General features: G+C 44.6%; 1 protein-coding gene across 2 annotated transcripts in view; it reads right to left on the bottom strand.

The window, feature by feature from the left end:
• LOC135896422 (lipid droplet-associated hydrolase-like) overlaps positions 1 to 8,678 on the bottom strand; it is a 103,004-nt gene extending 94,326 nt beyond the window's left edge. For both annotated transcript variants that reach the window (XR_010562701.2, XM_065424795.2), the window contains exon 1: positions 8,174 to 8,678. Coding sequence is in view for 1 of the 2 variants with exons in the window: in XM_065424795.2 (XP_065280867.1) it covers positions 8,174 to 8,366 (193 nt within the window). In the remaining variant the exon portion in view is untranslated. The remainder of the gene's footprint in view (positions 1 to 8,173) is intronic.
• Between the last annotated feature and the right edge of the window lie 4,715 nt (positions 8,679 to 13,393).

Here is a 13,393-nt window from a genome sequence, read left to right as displayed (position 1 = left end):
GCTATCTCGATTTTCCTTTTCTCTCTTCAGTGATGAACATTTGAGTCCCGCTTGTCGTCTTGATATTACTGCTGGCTTTTGATATGGCGCACACAGTGCCAAGTAGCACCCCAAGGACAGCTACAATTTCGAAAAGCAGCCGAGTTATAAGTGTGAGAATGCGGTAGTTAGCCTGCATGGCAGTGATGAATGCTGCAAGCACGCTTGCACCGTAGGCGGTTAGTAAATCAAGCTAACGAAGATGGAGGGTCTTGACAGCTGAAAGGTGTCTCGCGAGAAAAGACGCACTCACCTCAAGAAAAATATGCGAGACTGCATTTTCACCGTCTTTTGGTCAAACAGGAATTAACGAGCGATTGTAAATTAGTACAATGAGGACTTGTGGGTTAATTCTTCAAAGCTGGCGTTGTGTGATTTTTTTTTCTTTTTTTGCAGTGGTAAAGTTTTACTTATAAGCGGATGAAGCGAGAGCCCCACCTCTCTCTCCTTGACCTTCGCGACTGCTCTGAGTACTGCCCGTGACATAATTGCGATCACAAATATCTTATGGAGTTATTACGTATTTGAGTCTGTTTTTCCGCAGAAAGTTGCCCAACTGTTGCCCAGTTGAGTATTATCACCTATTTTTTGAAACACGATCGCCTTTTTCTTTTCTTTCTTTTTTGCCAAGCAACGCAAGAAAAGCATTCTAGCCTGAGCCAGAGTGGCTGCCAAGATCTATGACGCAACACAGGGATGCCGCGCGAGAATTCCAAGGTCTCGTCGCCGCTCGTTGCCGCTTCCAGATGCTTTCCGGCCTGGACCCAATAAAAGTTTATAGACTCACTCACTCCGGCCGCACCAGCCCTTCCTTTTGATACGACTGCCGTATTCCATACATATACTTCCACATATATATATATATATATATATATATATATATATATATATATATATATATATATATATATATATATATATATATATATATATATATATATATAACCTTTAAAGTGTGGCAACCTTTAAAAAGTGTTTATATATATATATATATAAAAGTGTTTATATATATATAAACACTTTTTAAAGGTTGCCTTTGGCTCATAGCCAAATTCTAGTTTATGAGCCGGTCTACTCGCAGCGGCGGACACTACTAGCACAACAAATTAAAATGCAAAATTGACTAATTAAGTAGAATTCAATAATTAACTTTTTAGCTAATTATCCTATGACCCATATTGCAATTTACAAATTCGAGCCATGGACTTCGCAAGACAACTTGGAACGAATTCTCAGGGACGACACCAGTTTCGAGATATAAATTCCCGAACTTTGCGGATAAATGCACGGGCGTTTCCAGTTACTTGTGTGCTGCAGCGCATGAAATGACGTTTTGTTAACAAATTAACTGGAATTCCAATGCATTTCTCCGCACAGTTCGGGAATTTAAGTCTCGAAACTGGTGTCACCTTAAAAATTCGTTCCAAGTGGATCCGCCTTATACAATCCACGGCTATAATTTGTAAATTGCAATATAGGTCACAATGTAATTAGTTAAAAGCTTAATTAGCGAATTTTCATTAATTAGCCAATTTTACATATCAATTCTTGGGCTGGTACTGTCCGCCGCTTCGAGTAGACAAGCTCATGAACTAGAATTGTGACATCTGCCACAGGCAACCTTTAAAGATCTTTGAAAGTGTTCGCTGAAACAATATATATATATATATATATATATATATATATATATATATATATATATATTTCGTTTGTGTGTGTGTGTGTGTGTGTGTGTGTGTGTGTGTGTGTGTGTGTGTGTGTGTGTGTGTGTGTGTCAAGATGATTGCTCTGCAAGTCAATAACGCTGTTTGCTGGGCGAGCTGGTTCATATTACTGGCTGAACTAGTTTGTTTGTTTGTTCGTTCGTTCGTTCGTTCGTTCTTTCGTTTGTTTTTGTTTGTTTGTTTGTTTGTTTGTTTGTTTGTTTGTTTGTTTGTTTGTTTGTTTGTTTGTTTGTTTGTCCTATGTCACTGGCTCATACCCACTATAGGAGATTGGCCACAACGCGGCTGGAATTAGAAGGCAATTAGCAATTCCGCGAAAGCGACAGAGATGAGTGGCGAAGACTCAAAAGAACAGAAAATAACAAATCCTGAGTAGTTGTTCTTCTTTGTCTTCGTGTTTCTTTCCCGCTGGTTTCTTTCATTCACAAATGCAGTTGAGCAGAAATAATTTTATTGAACTCGTCGCCCGGGCCCGGAGGGCGATCCAAGCCAGGGGGTTCCTGGAATAAGGGACCCTCCCACCTTGAGTGACAAGTCACTGATTCAAATAAAGGTTTCGTTCTCTCTCAGTGTGGCTGTAATATCATGCTGCAATTCCAGCTACATTAAGTAACTCGCATTCGTCATAGTCTCCTTGAGCCAAGAAAAGAAACGGCGGAATTAGAAGCTCGCAGGAGCTACACCAATGTCTTAATATAAAATCTTACTGGTAAGAGAATAATACGTGTCTCTCTATCAGACGCACGAGGAATTTCGGAAGTGATATCTCTGCTGTGTTGGCACACAATGTAGGTCACGAGGGAAAAAAATTATCAGGTGAAATACCCGGCAATCCTGTTGAAGGGCATCTCAAATGCGAAAAGCTTATCACATCTGACGCTATGTGAAATCTGAATCAGCGTCGATACGGACTCAACGTGAACAATTACTTTTTCTTATCTAATCAGCGACTTGTTCGTCCTCCTGCGTCACACGGAGCAATATCCCTCTGATTACTTGTGTATTTGTTCTTTTCTTACATATAAAAAGTAACAAAAGGTACTTCCTGACATTTTGCTAAGTGCTCACGTGTTTCGTGAGGATTCAAAATAACGCGCTCCCAAAAAAGGCATAAAATAAATATGTGCGCACAACGACCCTGAATACGCTTCATGCTGCTTCCGTCTCTGCTGGGTTTGTATTAAGGATGTTATTTTAAACCTATTACTATCCCATCACTTTCACTTCTACGTTAATTTTTGTTTCAGCGCAAGAACGTTTTCAAGATCGACATAACATCACGAAAAACTCTGCATTCGACACAAATTCCGGTTACCCAACCCTACCCGGGAGGACTGGGAGGCTGCCCTGCTTGGCTGCACAGACCTACGCGCCCAAAAGGCCTTAGTTGAGCATGCTCAGGTGGCGGCCACCACCACTGCGGTCCCGTACTAGGGACTCCACCTAGTGTTTGTGAGGGGCGGCCCCTCCAGGGTCGTCTCGAGAATACCTCCTTGTACTTTTTGTACAACTACTAAATGTTTTACACCACCACCACCGCACCGCGCACAATACACTCGCTATACGTTCAGTACAATACGTGCAGTAGATTCATTACGCGGCCTATACGTCATCTGACTTCTGACTTTTTTTCATTGTAAATTTAGCTTCCTAAATCGTAAACATTATTATTTCTCCTTCTTCTTCTTCTTATTATTATTATGTTTTTTTTTACTGAATATAGACAGTTACACTGAGCACGAGCACTCGGAAACGCTGGGAGACCGCGGCAGAATTTTTATTGACTTGTACCAGACAACATTTATGAACCACAGCCACGAGACATCACTGAATAACTTGTACATCGAGGACTCGGGGTCTATCGCCATCACCCAATTTTCAGCCCGCTGTTGTCCTGAGTGAAATAATCCGGTCCTGTGTCTGCAACTTTCCATCGTCTCACCACTCTATTCAGTATGTCGTCACTCTCTGCTGAGTTCTCTTTCTCAACACACGCGCTAGTTGAACACCGGTCCATCTGTTGTACGCGTTACACGTCTTGCCTAGTCCCAACTCTTCGTAATAAACACGACTAGAGTACGTGTGTTCTCTCGGCCACGCTGTTTCGGTGTCAAGTGTTTTAGATACATTTCCTAACGTTTCGAAATTCCATAGTTTCGGAATTAGAGCCGCGTTTAACCTTTAACAGGTTGCACACTTCGAGTCACAACGGAGGTCGCCCACATGCCAACAGCACTAACGCCGAAGTCGATGCTCAACCATCGCCTGTGCGACTTAATACATATTTTAAGCACGAAAATCGCGAGACAGCACAAGGTAACTAAGGCACAATGTGGCTACAAAGCCATACTCGGCTTTGAGTTCGCTCATGTGACTCAATTCGGTAGCAGTTAAAGGGTCATTAAAGATAAAAAATTAACTTATATGCGTGGGTAAGTTACGGTTCTGCGAGTACCAAGGTTCCAGAGTTCCAGAGTTCGCGCTCGATAAACCGCAGAAGACACAAAGACATAACGCAGGTGGCGACACCACGTGAAACTTAACGCACTAGCCCACCGTAACGTCATGGATTGCGACGTTGTCTGCTTTCACATAGCTTTTTTTTTTTATCGGTAAAGATGGTTTACGTTGAATTCTAAAAGAGCCATAGATTAAGCTTACCAAGTTTTCATAACATTTACAATGGCACAATGGGCCAAACATGAGAAGACACCTTGAAATCCATGACGTCGCAATGACCTACTGGCACTGGGGTTAGACCTTCAGTTTCTCTTCTAATAAGCATTTAACAGCGAAATTCACGAAAATATAGTTTCGAAAGACTACTGTATCAGTCTAAATTGGTGCAGTGCTGCTCCTTCGTGTCCATTTTAGAATGAATCAGGTTTAAGGGATCATACGATTGAAGGAAGACTACGGCGGAATGTTAATCAGGTAACTTACAATTCTGGAATACCAGAAACGCCAGTGTTACAGAGAGCGGAGCATTAGTAAGCCAGTAAAGAGGCAAGAATGAGATACTAAACAAACCTAATGTTGATCGTTAACGTCGCTAACAGAAAAGCTAATCGGTTAATCAGCCATCCACGGTACTGTAAAACTATACTTGAGGGGCCTAGATACTGACACTGAGAAACACTGTGGAACACTGTGGAACACTGTGGCGTCAGGATTCCGTACCTGTATATCCGACGAGACGCTATATCTGCTATGTCTAACAGTGGATATTCAGGTTCCGTGAACATTTAGTTTCCTTGGATATGCAGGCACAGTGGTATATTCTTTCTCATCGCATAAACAGGCCTGCTTCGGTATACCGCCGCGCCTGTGGCGCGCAAAGTCACGTGAACCGTTTTTGTTATTCATTATGCAAAGTTAGTCGTTATTGCGACCTTCACATGTGTCCTCCACAAGGGTCGTTTGGGAATGAATGTCTCAATCAACCAGCGCTATTTGTCAACCTCCGTTTGACAGAGATCCTGTTCTTACAACAAGAATGGTTGGTTTCCTTGCAGGAAACGGCGTTCCAACGCACTGCGGCTTTGTATATATTGTCAGAAAAAAAAAAAAACTGGTTAGACATTTGGTATCGTTGAACGTTCCGTCTCGTCGTTGTATGCATAATCTCGTCTCTCACGTGACCGACCAGATATTCAGGCACGCCTCATATTTCGTACCCTTCGCTGACACAAACAGTGAAAATGATGGCGCTGTCGAAGCCAGCCGATGTGTCTTTTTTTTATTGTTACACCCTCGAGAACGGTTGCCGCGGTTACATACCTAGCTCTACTGTACACGGATCGCAGGCACTGGCCTCGACAAATGAGACCTCGTTCGTGAACACACACCTAAATTTGTTGTCCTTTATTAAAACTCCTTTTATTTTTCCTAAGTGCTTCCACTCTTCGAAATATATATATATATATATATATATATATATATATATATATATATATATATATATATATATATATATATATATATATATATATATATATATATGGTTCGGAAACCTGGTTGGGCTCCAGCCCCCTTCACCCCCCCCCCCCCTCGCGAGGAATTAAAACTCCGCCACTGCCAATGCCTGCGTTATAGAATCTGCCATATTGACTGTGGCAGACGTCGCGTTTACTGCAGCTGCTCGTTGAAGCGGCCGATGCAGCACTGCCTGTGACACCTGCAGCTGTGATGAGACAATCGTGTGCACGTCTCTGCTTTCGTATCTTTAAGTACAGGTATAAGGCAGCGTGCCAAAAGAAGAAAAAGAAAAGAAAGACACGTACAAACAAGAGACACGTAATACAGGATTTGCGCCCTCCCCGTTATACAGCACAGCCAAGTAAGTGTTCTGTACTGCAGCTGTCAGAGTGGACAATCGCACGCTATCAGAGTGAATGCTTTAGTGACAGTGGTCACAAGGAACATCTGTTTCAAGGACTGCTACTGTGCTATTTCGGTTCCTCGCATCTATGGTGCCGAAAGGCAGGCTATGAAATTGATGCGTTATAGTTTCTCTATACCAAGTTTGTATTTTTGGTTCTCTTCTCTTTTTTCATTTATTTTTTTTTTGTTGGGGCCAACAAATATCTTAAAATCACCTGTGGCAGAAAGCACAATTCTCATTCTTAAATTGGATGGCTCGAAGAAGCGGGAATCACTTGCACAAGAAACCGAGATACATATGTGACTAATTAACAAAATTTTACTAATCTAGTTTTAACTAATTTTTTTCCTAAAAGCACGTATTTAAATTTATGAATGGAAGCCAGTGAATTCTCACGGTACATGCACCCGAAAAGGATTCCGAAACTATAGCAGCAGTTCTGAGACAAGTGCTGCCAAACTTACCGTAAGATGAGGTGTTGCGCGACCTACCCTTCCAACAAAACGCCGTTTTATGAATTGCAGGACATAAATAACTGCAAACACCGAATCATTTCGTCGCACATATTTTGGAATGCATATATAATATCAGCTCTCATACTTGAAATTCCGCATAGTTAGAGTACGTACAGTGTAACTGTATTGCTTCAGTCACGTCTTGCTGCACAAGATAATTTTGGCTGGGATAATTAGTATGTCCATCGAACCTTCAGTGCATCCAAGCGGCATGAATAATGGCGGTGAGTGGCCCCTCTTATTTAAGTGCTGCGACCCCATTTGCTTCGCACTCGACGTACTTTGCCTGAAGTGAATAAGGCTGCTGCAAGTTGCTTTTCGCCACACGGATAAAAACAAGAATAAACTTAATTTGAACGGCAGAAGACAAGCGCCGAAAAACAATTCCATGCAATCAGGTCGTCAAGTCGAAACTGTCGCAAGAAGGTAAATTAAATGCAGCTGCTGGAGAACGCTTTGACTGCTTGCTCTCCATTTACTCTCCACTTGCGCTCAGCACGCCTGCTTTTTCTTCTCATTTTTATACAGTTAAATCATATTTCGAGAGCTGCCGTGGTTACGTTCGCGGTCTTCAAAGGCTGGAAAAATCGCTCACGCCGGTCAGGGAAAGGTGAAAGGCTCACTTATTAATGCACTGCAGCGAAACTGTGTTTGCGCCAGTCAAGATGTACGAACAAGAAATATATAGTCAGTGTCAAAATTATAAGACGATCTTCTTCTTCTTCTTTCCTTACTTTTTATCCACTGTGGACACAAGGGAGGGAAAAAAATGCTAATGGTGCCACGGTCACAGGAGTTAAGAAATACTTTGCCCTTCTTCCCCGAGCTTACTTTTTGAATGCTATTACCGTACTTCGAGAATTTCAACCAGTTTGCGGTGTGTCTGTACGAATCCTTGTATGTGTGCGCCTAACCTCTTTCCCACCAACTTGGATCACTACTTAACCTATGTTCAAATGTGTAGAACACCGCGCGGCTGTGCTGGGGGAACCGGGTTCAAGGCCAATCGTCGGTCCAAGTTGGATAACTCGGTACGGAACGCTATGTAGCGCTCATCAATGAAAATCTTTGACGCCAACTTGGGTCACTAGGTATGTGTCAATGTGTATGTGCCGCCTTTAATGATAATCGTTATATACAGCTATATCATCAACCGTGTATTACATAAATTGGTAATAGCAATAAAGTCGCCAATTATCTTAAAAAGGTGAATACACTGCCAAGTTTTTCGTCTCCGATTTTCTTTCATTTTTTCTCAAGGTGTGCTATTAACAGCAATGAGAAAAGACGTCTATGTTTTCGCTTTCATTTTACCTCATCAATCTTTTACCAGCACGCCGTTTACCCGGAAGCCCGTGATGTTGCCACCTTGCTACTAGCCGTGTTTTCTTTCTTTCTCTCTTCGCGCCTCCCGTTCCCGCGTGATCGGTTGAAAGGTAAACACCGCAAAGCGCGCGCGCGTTCCTCCTCGCCACGTGCACTCTGGCAGCGGCACACGCGGAGAAGCGCACCTGGAATGACGAGGACCACGGGCTTGGCGGCGTCCGACGCCAGGCTGCCGGGGTCGCCGTAGCAGATCACCTGCGTCGGAACCTTGTTCACCGACACGAAGTGCATGGGCACGTCCTCCCCGCGCTGTTGCTGAGCGGCGGCCGCAACGTCGCTCGACGCGCCGCACTCCGACGCGGCGCCGCCCTTCTCCATCGCGCTGGCCGCCACTTCGACGAAGTAGGAAGTCCGCGGCCGCCGAGGCGCGCGGTCGGGGGCGAAGGGAGCGCTCGGAGGAGCCGAGCGAGCGGACGCAGAAACCAGCAACAGCACAAATATGGCGGCGAGGCGCCGCTGCGTGGACCGCTGCCCTCGACAACACACACGCGCACGCTCGCGCGGAGCGCGTTCGTTTCCAGCTGGTGGCGACGGCTGCTTGGCTCAGTGCGCCTGGGCCGCAAGAAGCCGTTCTGCGCACGTTGCGCCGTGTTGCGCGACTGCTCCCGAGCGCGAGGGCAAGGCGGGAGCCGCCGAGCGCAGCCGAGCCCCCCACGTGACTAAACGCGGCGGGAAACGCGCGCGCGCGCGCGCGGTGGAGGAGGCTTCTTCCAGGATGAGAACAGCCGCCGCAGCGCGCGCGCCGGGCGCGCCGATTGTGTGGGTGTGTATGAGTGTATGTGGGTGAGTGTCGGCGTGGGGGGGCGAAGGGTCTATTTTGGCCGTTCACTCACCACCTCTCGTGGCGTACGTCGCGCGCAGGACACTACGCTACGGACTCTCTCTGGCTGGCTGTTGCTGTTGCTGCTACGGTACCCGGAGGGCGCTTTGCTGGCACTGAGGAAGTTCGCCGTCGTGTGGGTCAATGCGCGAGAACGCGGCGGTGGGCTTACGACCTCGTGTGCTATGTTGTTGCTGGGCGAGCGCCCGAGAGTGGAGGGGACGACGCTTCATTTATCGGGGGAAAGTAGCACGAATGGGAAGGAGAGCTCGTTGCGTGAACTTGGGAGGGAGGATTAGGATTTACGCCGCGCTACCACGTGACGGTCGATGCAAGATTATCTCCCGTTTCGCTGAGGTCAGTACGCCGTGACCACTTGAGGGGCTTTCAGGTTCAAATCGTAGCCACTCCGCTGCGCACTTTCTGAAGCGCCCGCCCGCCTGTGCGTGTGTGTCACACATGCACCGCGGTGACGGCAGGTTCAACTTTTGGAAACTGCCAGTGACCCGAAAAACTGTGGCATTGGCTGGCCGCGGCTAGTAATTGTAGACAAATATAATAGTAAATTTGCCAGTTTTGGCGGTCTTCGGAGTCATTAAGAAAGCCCAGATCCGTATCAGGACTACACAATCCAAGTAGTTAAGCAACGATACCCCCTTACTGCACAATAAAAAATAAATTTGGCGTGTTAAGTTACTGCAGCTTCAATTGACGTTTTCAGAGCAATCCTGCAGCGTTAACGAAACCTGTAACAACGCGACTAAGCTTCCTTTTTTCTTTCGGCGAGAACAGGTTGTCAAAGCATTATGATTTCCGATTGTCATCTTTAGAGCCCACATATTCTTCAAGTGCAGCCTGCTGGAGTGCCGTGAAACAATTAGACCAAAAATGACGTAGCTATATTTAGATGTGGTATTTCATGCCGAAGGAAGCAGGATCATTTGCCCAAATTAGTTTTGTACCCAACAAAAACATCAAATGTGGAAAAAGTTGTTCAAGATAACGCTAATTCTAGTCATGCACCCACCTTGCTTCATGACAAAAAAAAAATCCGAACATAACTCTCAATACATAGCCTAGATCTGTCCACACTGCAAACCCTTTGCGCACGGGATAAGAAATCTTAACGCAAATGTTAGTAACTCCAGTATAAGTTGTTACGAGAAAAACTAAAACCTTTCTCGCAAGTATCGCTTTCTTCTCATGAGACAGCACACTTCCATCCATGGGTAAGTCTACCCACGGGTTAACTCCTTTGTGCAACACCTGGTTACAGATCTTGTTAATCCATGAGGGGCTTAGAAACGTCTGGTGAAAACTGTACCAGTCTAGTCGGATTTATATCTTTTGTTACGTGTGCTTCCGATAATTTGTGTCGCCAAAGTTCTTTAAACACACGGGGCGTGTTGCGTGTTTGCCGAGAAATCTCTAGTGTCACCATGAAACACAATGAGCACAATGCCTGATATACCCTTCTGATTGTGTCACGGCCCCGCGTTATCCAAGCGATATCTTTCACCGACGCTTACCAGAAAATCCCCGGTATTTTACAGTCATTGTTTGGCTGCCAGGAGGAGATAATGTGGAATGTTTGACCACATGATAGTAGTGCATCCTTCCCAGTCAAGTGACATTTTGGATCCAAGCCGCATATCACTGAGTAGTGTGCCAAAAAAAAAAAAAGATGTCCCTCTTGAATAGCGTTATGAATATACGAAGCACGTGCCAACAAGCTGATTGCTAATCGTCGCTTACGGGCCAAAGGTACGAGGACGTTGTGCGCCTTCTACCTTTTCTGCGCAGAATGCAGCAACGAACGTTTCACGTATATGGTATGACAGCTGAGCAAGCAAAATTTACTCGCTCACTCACTCACTCACTCACTCACTCACTCACTCACTCACTCACTCACTCACTCACTCACTCACTCACTCACTCACTCACTCACTCACTCACTCACTCACTCACTCACTCACTCACTCACTCACTCACTTGATCGATCGATCGCTAATTTTCCCGCTCACTTGTTCATTTCCTTGCATCGCTCTTTGCGCGGCCATTAACTTGTTCTCGAGCTTCTTTTCTGACCTTCAATTTTGTGCCCCATATGTTATCGCCGGCAGAATGCAATGACTGTAAACTTTTCAACGACCACGGCAAATTTACTCATAGTCAGGATTTGATAATGCTTTCCGTTGTACTCCAACCCATTTTTATTCTATAAATTTCCTTCGCATGATCAAGGACCCCTGTGAATAACTGCTCTAGATAAACGTACTCCTGTAAGATGCTAGAGGCTGGCTAGCGATCCTGAATTCTTATTCCTTTTCCAGGCAGTTGAACATTATCTTTGTCCTCTGCATATTAACTTTCTCGGTTAAGTTCCTCAGTCACTTGGTGTAATTTGTCCCCAGTGTTGCTAGACATGACAATGACATCTGCAAAGCGAAGGTTGCTGTGAAATTCGCCGTTGATCCTCACTCTTAGGCCTTCCTTGTCTAATAGCTTGAACACTTCTAAGCATGCAGTGGAGAGATTGTGTCTCCTGGCCTGTCTCCTTTCTCGATGGGTAACTTTCTAATTTTCTTGTGGAGAACCAAGGTAATTGTGGAATCTTTGTAAATATTCCCCAAGATAATCATGTAAGACTCCTGCACTCCTTGATTACGCAATGACTCTATGAGTGCTGGTATCGCTACTCAATCAAATGCATTTTCATAGTATATGAAAGCCAGACAGGTGGATTGTACTCCGCAGATTTTTGGATTACCTGCTTGATGACAGGGATGTGATCCACTGTAGAACATCCCTTCGTGAAGCCAGCCTGTTCAAGTAAAACTCTTGCTTCGGCTTGTTGGTTCATGCTTGAATTAGTAAAGGCAAGGCGCAGAAGGCCAGGACTCAAGACGTTAGTGTTCCCTCTTGAGTCCTGGTCTCCTGCGCCTTGCCTTTACTATTTCCAGCCTGTTCTCTTGGTTGATTGAAGCCAGGTTTTGCTTTGATTCTAGTGGAAATTATCTGGGTGAATATATCATGCAATACCGAAAGTAAGCGAATGGGCCTATAATTCTTCAATTCTTTAATGCCTACCTCCGTATTCATTAGCATAATGTAGGCATTCTGCTAACTCTGTAGTGCACTTGAAGTCGTGAGGCACGGTTCCAGTGTCGTCTGTACGGTTAGTGGACGATCCTCTAGTCGCCGTAATGCATTGGACATTGATTGTATTTGTGTCAAGTCGAGGAAAATGACACAATTGATGGTCTTTGTTCTCGAAGCCGCAGACATCAGGTCCAATTAGTGCTGGATGAGCTACCGTGAGGGCAACTCGCAACCAACAACGACACAGTAGAGAAAACGCACTCTTTTGGCGCGATGAGATTTACTTGAGATTTCCTAATGATCCACTCATGGTTGCCGTCCTTGCTTCTCCTTGGAATTATAACGACGATGGCGCAGTGTTCTCGACGCATACCCCGTAATTCGCTCGCGCGTCTGTAGTATGGTGCGTCAGCTTGCCGCCTTTTTGCAGTTCTATTCTAAGCAATTCTCACATCCGCAATGCTGTTCCTAAATTACCTTCTTGTTCTTGTTCCTTCCTTTGTTTTTGTTGCTGCTGAGCAGTCTTCACCGGAGGCCGCGATGGAGAAACAACAAGTCTGCTTCCGTGATGGCAGTTGCGCGACTCAGTCAGCCCTCAAAAGAAAGCACGCGGTTACGTCACAGCGGCGCCCGCACAGGCTCGAGAAACCCGGATGGAGAGACTCGTCAGCGTACGCGAAGGCGCTGTTGGTTGGCAGCTACTGCATTAACGCGAACTTAAGCATCCCGAAACAAACGTATACGCAGGAGAATATATATATATATATATATATATATATATATATATATATATATATATATATATATATATATATGTATATGTCATTTGTTCGAAGGGGATTTGCCTTGCGAACTCCACTGCTGGAATTTGTAAATTCCAATATGGGTGATGAGATAATTAGCTAAAAATAATTAGTTATTGTTAATTATTCAATTTTACATTTCAATTTTTTTTTTGCAAATAGTGTCCGCCGCTTCGCTTAAACTAGCTTATGAACAAGAATTGTGATATCTGCCTCAGGCAACTTTGCAAGATTTTTGAAAGTGTTCGCTGAAACACCCTGTATATATATATTGCCGACTCTTCTTTCTTTAGCGTCGTAATCATCATCCACCTATTTTAGCACCTCCTCGGAAGACATTCCTTTTACACTGACTTTAATTTTCCAGAGTGATTCTTCTGCCAACGTTGCAGTCCCGTGACAACAAATATTACATAAAAATAAAGATACTTTGAGATAATAAAGAACAAGAACAATATTGGATTATTTGCGCGGCAAGTCTGTTAAACGACAATGACCTTGCTGAAGCCAATAAAAACGCATACTCCCACTCAAAAAGTACACGAGGAAACGTCAGTTTGTTTACTCTCTCTATCTCTAGCTCTCTCTCTTTTGTAGCACTGACCATCCTGCACACTTTT

This window comes from Dermacentor albipictus, chromosome 4 (genome assembly GCF_038994185.2).
Source record: "Dermacentor albipictus isolate Rhodes 1998 colony chromosome 4, USDA_Dalb.pri_finalv2, whole genome shotgun sequence".
Taxonomy (NCBI): domain Eukaryota; kingdom Metazoa; phylum Arthropoda; class Arachnida; order Ixodida; family Ixodidae; genus Dermacentor; species Dermacentor albipictus.
This window is presented reverse-complemented; position numbering and strand designations above follow the sequence as displayed.